This window comes from Schistocerca piceifrons, chromosome 2 (assembly GCF_021461385.2).
Source record: "Schistocerca piceifrons isolate TAMUIC-IGC-003096 chromosome 2, iqSchPice1.1, whole genome shotgun sequence".
NCBI lineage: Eukaryota > Metazoa > Arthropoda > Insecta > Orthoptera > Acrididae > Schistocerca > Schistocerca piceifrons.
In genome coordinates, this window is record NC_060139.1 from 631,299,537 (window position 1) to 631,309,667 (window position 10,131).

Genomic DNA, 10,131 nt, shown 5'->3' on the forward strand with positions numbered 1-10,131 from the left:
GACAGGATGATGGCAAGTGCATGAGCTTGGGTTCATAGGTCTCTACCTAGCAGGTACTCCACATTTTATCACATGAGGGATTATCTGTGCTCCAAACAAATGTCATGTAGAATTTTGTGAGAGAGAGAGAGAGAGAGAGAGAGAGAGAGAGAGAGAGAGAGAGAGAGAGAGAAAAATTCTCATTGGAAAAAGTGTATGAATACCGTTGTATCAAATGTTTTGAGTTCAAGGAAGATATCAAGAAATTTTGCTCTTGCAGAAAAAAAAAAGGTATTTGTTGGTATCCACGGCTTTTCGGTAAAATTATCAGTGCACCACAGTAACCTAAATAAGACTGCAACTGTCAGCTAAATAGACTTCCCTGTCAGCTAAATTCATCTGTGGTGATTTGCTATTACTGTCTCAAACTGAGTGAGCTGGACTAGTGTTTAGGACAGAGGTTCATATCACTGTCTGGACACTCAGATTTTGTTGTTCCATGATTTCCCCAAACCTCTTAAAGTGAATGCCAGAATTGTTCCTTTGAATGGGCACAGCTGATTTCCTTCCACATTTTTTCCTCAGCCTGAGCTTGTATTCCATCTCTGATGATCTCATCATCAATGTGAGGTTAAACCCTAATATTTCTTCCTTCCTTAAAGCATCAGTATATTGGTTTGCGTAATAAGCTTGATGTACTTTACCCCAAATGAAATATAGTGTTTATTTTTAACAATATATTTTGAATCAAATGTGCTTGCAGTGGAAGTATTATAGTTTCTTATAAGTGATAAAAATGTTACTGACAACTCTACTTATTCTTTTACTACCTCGACAGGCCCATTTAGTATCTTACGCAGAGCAAATGCACAGCATGACTGAGAGAAATGAACGGTGTGAGAAAATGATAGAGACATTGTTGCGACAGCGTGATATGTACCGCAACTTGTATATCCAGGCAAGAGAAGGGAAAGATGTAAGTGACACTTCATCAGTTATTACAACTACTCCAGATGGCACAGCTCACATAGAGAGGAGTACAAGCATTAAAGAGGTAAGTGTTAGTAATCAGCGTGCTTTTCTTTGTGGAAGTGATTCACTGTTGTTTTTGTCCCCGTCATCCACATCCTGTGACCTCATCATTGTTAGGTTCTATCCAGTAAAGTTTTTTGTCATGATATAATCTTTTAATTCTTTTGGCAGTTGGCAGAGACCAGAAAGGCTCTTCAAGAGGCACTGGCTGAAGCTGAAACATACCGTAAAGAAAGACAGGCACATGAGAAACACTTGACTGAACAGTTGGAAACTGCTCAAACTGAACTTCACAAAATTCGTTCTGACTACGCCCGCATTGTGGCACAGGCCGAATATGCAGATCGCTGTGCTAAGGCATTAAAAGACAGCACTGATGTTTATCGTGCGCAGGTTGATGCTCTTGAGAAACGAAACCAGATATACGTTGAATCAATAGCTAAGCACGAGCAAACAATTGTTGCTATTAAAGATGTAAGTATACTGTTGGCATATACGTTAGACTGTAAGTAAATTAATGTATTAAGTATAAGAAATAAACATTTATTTTGAATTACTCTCACTGAGAGGTGTATGATAATGTCTGTGGAAGTAGCGTAGTTGTTATAGGTGGTGGTAGTGATGGTGATTCAACATCAGTCTGTTGTAAAAAAAACAGCATTTGTTTTAAATTTACTTTCAGTTTCACCTTTGGCATGAGAGTCAGAAAAATAGATGTTCTGCATGTAGGTGGAAAAGAAATACTGGAATATGTATGTTGGCAACATTGCAGTTGATCTCGCCCTTCACTTCCTTGTCATGATTATTCAGCAGTGATGCAATGACTACCATATCAGTAAGATACATAAAATCTTCTTGTATTGAATTTGTGATGTCAGAAATTTTTTAAATTTCAAAGCTGTCATAAATATCCTCCATTGTCTTGTCAGGGAAACAACTGCCTTTACTGAGGTGATGCGAATGAACGGATTGGTATCAAATTTTAATCAGATGTCACAAAGAAACAACAGTTGTTCATTATAATCATAGTTAGGATTCTTAGGTGCAAATTTCAGATGACGAAAAAGGAATAGACCAGGTGCTAAAATAAGCTAAAAAAGGGCCAAAAAGGTGATGATTTACTTAACTAATTCAACAAATTATCTTTTCCTGTTACACTTTATTGAATTACAAACAAATATATCAAATCATCACTCTTCAGAAGAAGGAAAAATCATGGATGTTGTTCTTAGACATTTAGCACTCTACATTTTTAAACTAAGTCTGCTTCTATTAAAAAATAGAATATCTTTGTAGATGTTAAAACTTTTTTAGACATCCACAGAAACCTTAGAGACAAACTTTGTACTCACTTGGAATGGCAGATCTACAGATCTGGATTCTCCTGAAGACTATACAAGTTTATCTTTGGCAAAGCTGTCTAACTGCCCCCTCACAGAAGTAAAAATATCCCGTTGTTTCTCTCTTTCAAGACCTTGTTCTTCTAATCATTTATTAGCTAGTCAAGTACTTGTAACTATGGATGTAAACTAGTTCTGCCCACAAATTATGTATTTTCTCCAGTAGCAGAAGTTATTGTGTATTGGAAATTGCACCTATGTCAGCTGGATCGAAAGAAAACATGGACACTTTAATTTTGTCAGAATTCTCACACGTTATAGTAGCACACTTGTCAAAAATCCCTAGCAAGTGATTTGCCTGCAGGCTTCAAAATGGCTTGGAAGTTACTTCCGGATTCACAAAACCTATAAAGGACATGGACCAAGCATGTAAATGTTTCAGTACTGGCATTTGCTTTCTTCAGCTCATACATTTTTAACAACGTAGGCTAAACTTTCTCCTCTGCTAATGGACAAACTAAAATGTTCAAAAAATATTGTTCAATTGCGTCTGTGTTTTCATCCAGAATGATTCCCATGTCACACCCAGACATTTTCTCCTGGATTCTTTGTGTGGTTTCTTGGAAGTTTTTTTAAACGTACTCTCATTGAGCATTGACTTCTTTGTGTATTTTTGAAGAAATCCTTTGAAGGTTGAATGTTTCACCTTACTGAGTGGTATTCCTGCTTGTATAAGAGCTGCACACAAATCAGTGTTGAGGGATTTTGGAGATCCTCATGATGCCTCACAAGCTGTGCATCCTCGACACAGGCACTTCCACTCATTTCTGTGCTGCTGCTGGGACATTCTCAGCCATCAACCTCTGTTTTTGCTTTCCAGCATTTACTTACTCTTTTCAGTGGGAAGTCACTGACTACCTTCATTCCAGTGATCACTTCCCACTCTGTATTCACCTATTGAATGGAGCTGTCACTGAAAGGAAGCAGCCACAATGGATGATCAGCAGTGCCAGGTGGATGCTGTTTGGCTATCTGGCTGCATTTTGGACCACATAACATGAGTTATGTACTATACAAACTATGGCAGAGCATTTTGTGCTGATTATTGCCACTGCCAGCCAGGATCCAGGGTTCCCTTGCTCCTGTGCAACCATGGAAAGGGGTGAGTTGGACTTCCAGTCTAATAATTTGGAGTCCTACAACTGCCTATTCTCCATGTGGGAGCTGGATTCCACTCCGTCTGAAGCTCTTGATATTGCACTCGGTCACAACCAGATCCAATACTGCATGCTGTGGAACTCGAATCACTGTCCAAGGAAACCCTCTTACGGAGTTTGAATTCAATATGGCAGACAGATAACTTCCCAACTCGTGGAGGGAGTCAATTTTGACCCCTTTTTCTAAACTGGGAAATGACCGAATGTGTCCCAGTAATTACTGGTGTTGCCTTAACAAGCTGTGTAGAAAAGACCTTCGAGTGCATGGTTAACTGTCATCTGATGTGGATGTTATAGACTAAGCACTTTAGCTACTCTCAGTGTGGTTTCAGCAGATTTCAATCCACTGTTGACAACCTGATCTTGCTAGTGGCAGCTATTCAGCAGGTTTTCCGGCATAAACGGCATTGGGTAGATATGTTTTTCTGTATCAGTAAGGCATGCATTACTACTTGGAACCACGTTGTTGTAGGACAGCTCTGCCAATGGTGCTTTTGTGGCCATCTCCCCATCTTTATTTGGTACTTTTTATCAAAGTGCTTTTTTCACTTCAGAATTGGTGATGTCCTGTCGAATAGTTTTGAGCAGGAGAATGGTGATCCCTTATACCGATGCCTTTTCTTTAGTCTTTTTCTTCTTCTTTTTCTTCTTGTTTATCCCGGCTTCTTGAGATCTCTTGTGAAGAGACACGATACAAGAAGTTCCGTAGTGGTGTACGACAATCGATGAAGTTACACAACAGTTAATAATTTAACTTTCGAAACTGCCGGTTTTTTGGCATTTTTTGGAAAGAAAAACACTCTCATGCGGTCAGCAAACTTTGTGTAACATTCTGTGTGTGTAATGGTCCTTACTACGTTGCAAATCATTCTAATGAATTGATTAAGCTGCTTTACAGCATTGCTAGGCAACGAACGTAATAAACAAGGTGATATGTGTCTCAATTAAAACTGGACCTTGATATTTTGAATAAACTTTCGTTTTTTTTTTTCCTCTCTCTCTCTTCAAAATCAGCACTTGTTTAAAAATTAATTTCCAACTTCGTGCGTGAAGTCCAAATGCATTTGCAACTATTGTAAGTGATTTAATGGACAGCTCGATTATGCACTGGCGTGTAACGTATTTCAAATCGAGCACATAGGTTCCAGTTTTCCCTAATGGGCTAAACGACTCGTTTATAATAACGTGATGTGTCTATCTCATGTAAAGGTTAAATGAAACTGGATTTACTCTCCATTCGGGTCAAGATCACAAAATAAAATTCAACACATAGGTCAGCAAATTGGACACACGCACTTTTAGCACTCTAAGTGATAACTCGTGTCAGAGTAAAAGCCACATATAAATTCACACTTTATTTTATGCATACAAAATTCAAAACACCCTTATATTAAACAAATAAATTATGGCATGTAATTAGTAATCAAACACTTCCAATTCTGAATAAACTTCAAGAACTTGTATTTCATAATCAATAAAATTTAGTGAAATTATTAGTTTGCTAAAACGGATTCAGATTAAAGTCAACTCGTGTCTGGATGATGTCACAAATCGACACTTGCTTGGAATGAATGAAATATCTGAACTGAAAAATATTGTCCATTGAATAATTTACTGACTTTTACAACAAATTTGGTGCCTCTTGCTTTGCTACACCCTCTTTGCCACAGCCATCCACAGTATCACATCCACCGTGAGGAGTCCTGTATGGTGCTCCTTATTTGTGGGCAGTTTTGCAGTTTTCTTTTCCTCCTCCAGCATTTCAGCATCATTTTATCAGTTGCAGCTTCCATTGAAGATGGTGGAGAAGTGGGCTGCAAAGACTGATTTTACATTTTCTACGGAGAAGGTGTGTGTGTGTGTGTGTGTGTGTGTGTGTGTGTGTGTGTGTGTGTGTGTGTGTTTCATTTTAATCATTCTCATCCTATTTTTAATTTACCTGTGGAGCACTGTTCTCCCTTTTAAAGACTGTGTGCAGTTTTTGGGCCTCATTTTTGACTCGATGTTGCCTTGCTTACTACACCTGATAGACCTGAAAGTATGGGCCCAAACACACTGAAAATTTTGAGGTGTCTTACATAGGTCTTGGGGAGTGGAAGGGAGCTTCTGCTCCAGTTTTTGAAGGGCTTTTGTTCGATCACGGCTGGACTATGGATGTACAGTGTATGGGTCAGCGAGGCCTTTGTACCTTAAAATCATTGATTCTGTCCACCATGAAGAGATCAGGTGGTCCACGGCCCTTACAAGTCCTGCCCCGTACCCATTCTTTGTGCTGAGACTGGTGAACTGTCTGTACCATCTGGTAGTAGCTTCTCATGGTGTGTCAGGTATGCCAGCCCCTCGCTACTTCCACTGCTCCAGCACACCCTACCATTGCTCATCCAGCTATAGAACTCCTCTTTATGAATCATTACGGGCAACAAGACCATTTGGTATCTCTGCAGAATGTGTGCTTGAGACCCTTGGCGTGGGTCATGTACAGGCTCAAATCTAGTGTTTTAACCGACTCCTACCCTGGTTAGTGCAAGTGGCCAGAGTAATTTTAGATTTAGTGAAGTGCAGGAGAAATTGCACACCTTCTTCTGTTTTTAATGCGAAATTTTTTGAGATTTAAATGAGCACCACGGCTTTGTAGCTGTCTTCACAGACGGGTCTAAGCTGGGGGACTCTTTTCTCGATGCAACGCTTATATCTAGCTGACCAGCTGATAAAGTGGTTCAGAATATTCAGGATGCCCTCCTCCAGCTAAAATGGATGGGGAAAGAGGTGTCCTGGTAGGTGCCAGGGCACATGGGTATTGCAGGAAACGAAAGGGCAGATATGCAGCCAAGGAGACATGTCTTGATAAATCCTCGGTTATTTCAGTGTGCCATTCCCCCGCATGTACTCACCTCGCTGTTGAGGTACAGAGTCAGGTGTTGATGGAAAGACAAGTGGCTGGAAATGACTGATTATAAGCTGTCTCGTAAAGCCCACAATGCGGCCGTGGTATACCTTCTTGTGGCCATGAAGATGGTCTGAGGTCCTGCTTACTCGTCCTTACATAGGTCACAGTTCTCTGAAGCATGCATTCTTGCTCCGGCAAGAGGATCCTCCAACATGTGGTGCTTGTGGCGTGCAGGTAACTGTGCCCCTCATTTTACTAGACTGGATTTTATTTTCGGACCAGAGGACTGTGGCAGATTTACTGGCAGATCTGCCCTCTGTGCAACTTGTTTCCAAAAAATGTTGGGAGCTTGTGTTCTTAATGTGCGTTAACTGGGTGACTGGCATATGCATGTTTTTGGTAATTCGTCAGCCATGCACATTTACCTTTGCTTTTGTTGTAGCTCTTCTGTGGTTTTACTTCTGTTTCAGTTTTAGAAAAAGCAGCTTTCACCCTTCACTGCTTTATTAAGGCTTGCGAGATAATGTGATTGTGTGGTTTAATGCGAATGGGATGAGAGTGAGTGAATGATTGTCTTTTGCACCTTTCTTCCTTACTGCTTGACAAAAATTTTAAACGTTTTATCCAGTATTGTTTCATCTAATGTGCGTAAGGGCGCTGTAACCTCGGTGTTGAGCACCTGTAACACACACACACACACACACACACACACACACACACACACACACACACACACAAATCAATTCGTTAATATTTAGCTTCTTGAAGAATTGTTCAAATGCATTTTGTAATAGTGTGCCATGATTTGTTTGTTTGAGGGAGTCTTGTTCTTTTGATGCTTAGAGCTGGAAATGTGTCTGATCCAATCTCACTGGTATTTTTCATCTAACAAAATTTCTTAATTGCATAACAAAACTGTCAGTTTCAATGGAGTCTTGTGTGAATTCCTGAGATGGAACAGTTTCTCAGACGCTGGACACATTTGGCATGATCAAATCTAATAATACACACTGTGGTATCTTTCTGAAGAGCATTAATTTACCCTGAGAAAAGGTGCATTCATAAAAATCGTGACTCTGGTTATAACATAGGGAGCAACAGATATATTTCTGAATAGTTCGCTAGTTTTGCTGTGTTAATGGTAGCCTGGTTAAGCACAAACGGTTTCTAGTTACTTAATGGTTCTGACTGAGGCTATTGTACAGTCTCTTCTCTTCATTTGCGTATACTGGTGCCAGTGCTGTTCTCTTACTTTCATATCTGTAGAAGCATTTTGCAGGTTAGTAGATTTTACGTAGGAATGAGGCTGAGTGGTCTGCTTGTAGGGGGGGAAGTATTCCCTTGGTCTGTTATAACTCGGTTAATTATTGTTTGGGCAGTGTTAATAATTGCGTATCACACTGATACCTTCCTATGATTAATATTAAACAATTCTTCATATTTTAATGAAATTTCTGCCATTTGCTTGTATATTTGATATTTATTTAAGAGTCTCAAGAGTTCAGCTCTATAGCCATTATTGAGTGCAAAAGTGAACAGAAAATCAATAAAACATACAGGTCATTCAGTGCAGGGCACCTGCATGACCTTGAGCCAAGATCATGCCCATAAATATTCTTAAAACATGATTGTGTGTATCGTATATTATATATAAAAAAGAAGCATTCAGTAAAGGGAGGATGGAGGCAAGGGAGAAGTGAACAAGGGGTGGAGGGGGGAGGAGTGGATTGGACATGGTTCATTTGATTGCTGTACTATGTTCATAACAGCCACTGCATCACTAAACAAGTATTTGTTCAATTTCATATTACTGTGGTCTTAATTATTACATGATGTGAAAATCTGAAACATATATAGTAGGTTCTACACTATTTGATCAGAAGTATCTGGACAACCCTCAAAACATATGTTCTTCATGTTAGGAGCATTGTGCTACCACCTGCTACCAGGTACTCCATATCTGTGACTACAGTAGTCATTAGACATCATGAGAGAGCAGAATTGTGTGCTCTGTGAAACTCGTGGACTTCAAACGTGGTCAGGTGATTGGGTGTCACTTGTGTTATATGTCTGTACACAAGATTTCCACACTCCTAAACATCCCTAGTTTCATGTTTCTGATGTGATAGTGAAGTGGAAATGTGAAGGGACACGTACAGCACAAAAGCGCACAGGCTGGCGTTGTCTGTTGACTGACGGAGACTGCCGACAGTTGAAGGGGGTCGTAATGTGTAATAGGCAGACATCTATCCAAACCATCACACAGAAATTCCAAACTGCATCACGATCCACTGGAAGTACTATGGCAGTTAGGCAGGACGTGAGAAAACTGTGATTTCATAGTTGAGCAGCTGCTCATAAGCCGCACATCATGCCGGTAAACGCCAATCGATGCCTCGCTTGGTGTAAGGAGCGTAAACATTGGATAGTGGAAAAAACATTGTGCGGAGTGACGAATCATGGTACAAATTGTGGCAATCCGTTGGTAGGGGGTGGGTATGGCGAATGCCCGGTGAACGTCATCTGCCAGCGTGTGTAGTGCCAACAGTAAAATTTGGAGGCAGTGGTGTTATGGTGTGGTGTTTCTCATGGAGGGGGCTTGCACCTCTTGTTGTTTTGCATAGCACTATCACAGCACAGCCCTACATTGATGTTTTAAACACCTTCTTGCTTCCCACTGTTGAAGAAGAATTCGGAGATGGCGATTGCATCTTTCAACATGATTGAGCACCTTCTCATAATGCCTGGCCGGTGGTGGAGTGGTTACAATGACAAAAACATCCCTGTAATGGACTGGCCTGCATGGAGTCCTGACCTTAGTCCTATAGAACATCTTCGGGATGTTTTGGAATGCCAACTTCGTGCCAGGCCTCACCAACTGACATTGATACCTATCCTCAGTGCAACACTCCACGAAGAATGGGCTGCCATTCCCCAAGAAACCTTCCAGCACCTGATTGAACGTATGCCTGCGAGAGTGGAAGCTGTCATGATGGCTAAGGGTGGGCCAACACCATATTGAATTCCAGCATTACCAATGGAGTGGGCCATGAACTTGTAAGTCATTTTCAGCCAGATGTCCAGATACTTTTCATCGCATAGTGTATATACATTCTTACAGTAATATGCCAGCGTATTTAGTTTACAAATATTGAAATAAGAGAAATCTATTAAATATTATTTGAAAATAATTAGAAACTAAAAATTAATAAAAATCCCATATTCGAAATTTCCTTGTATTACTGTGATGATACATTAGTACTGGTTTAACCTATATGGCTCCTTTACGAGGGACATTTGAAAAGTCTGTGCAAAAATAAAAACTACGTACTTGTTTGGGGTAAACCTTTTTTATTTTTTGACATAGTCTGCTTTTAGATTTATATACTTTGTCCAACGCTGTTCCAATTTTTTCATCCCTTCTGAATAACAGCAGTTGTCCAAGTCTGCAAAATCACTATTAGTTGCTGCAATCACCTCTTCGTTTGAATAAAATCTTTGTCCTGCCAGCCATTTCATCAAATTGGGGAACAAATAGTAGTTAGAGGGAGTCAAGTCTGGAGAATAGGGGGGATGTGAAACGAGTTGGAATCCTATTTCCATTAATTTTGCGAGCACAACTGCTGAGGTGTGTGATGGTGCATTGTCATGATGGAAAAGGACTTTTTTGCGGCCC

General features: G+C 40.1%; 1 protein-coding gene across 2 annotated transcripts in view; it reads left to right on the forward strand.

Moving 5' to 3' along the window:
- Positions 1–10,131, forward strand: part of LOC124777687 (nucleoprotein TPR-like) — a 291,125-nt gene that overhangs the window by 87,060 nt on the left and 193,934 nt on the right. For both annotated transcript variants that reach the window (XM_047253163.1, XM_047253164.1), the window contains exons 11-12: positions 818–1,033; positions 1,183–1,485. In XM_047253163.1, the coding sequence (XP_047109119.1) occupies positions 818–1,033; positions 1,183–1,485 (519 nt within the window). The remainder of the gene's footprint in view (positions 1–817; positions 1,034–1,182; positions 1,486–10,131) is intronic.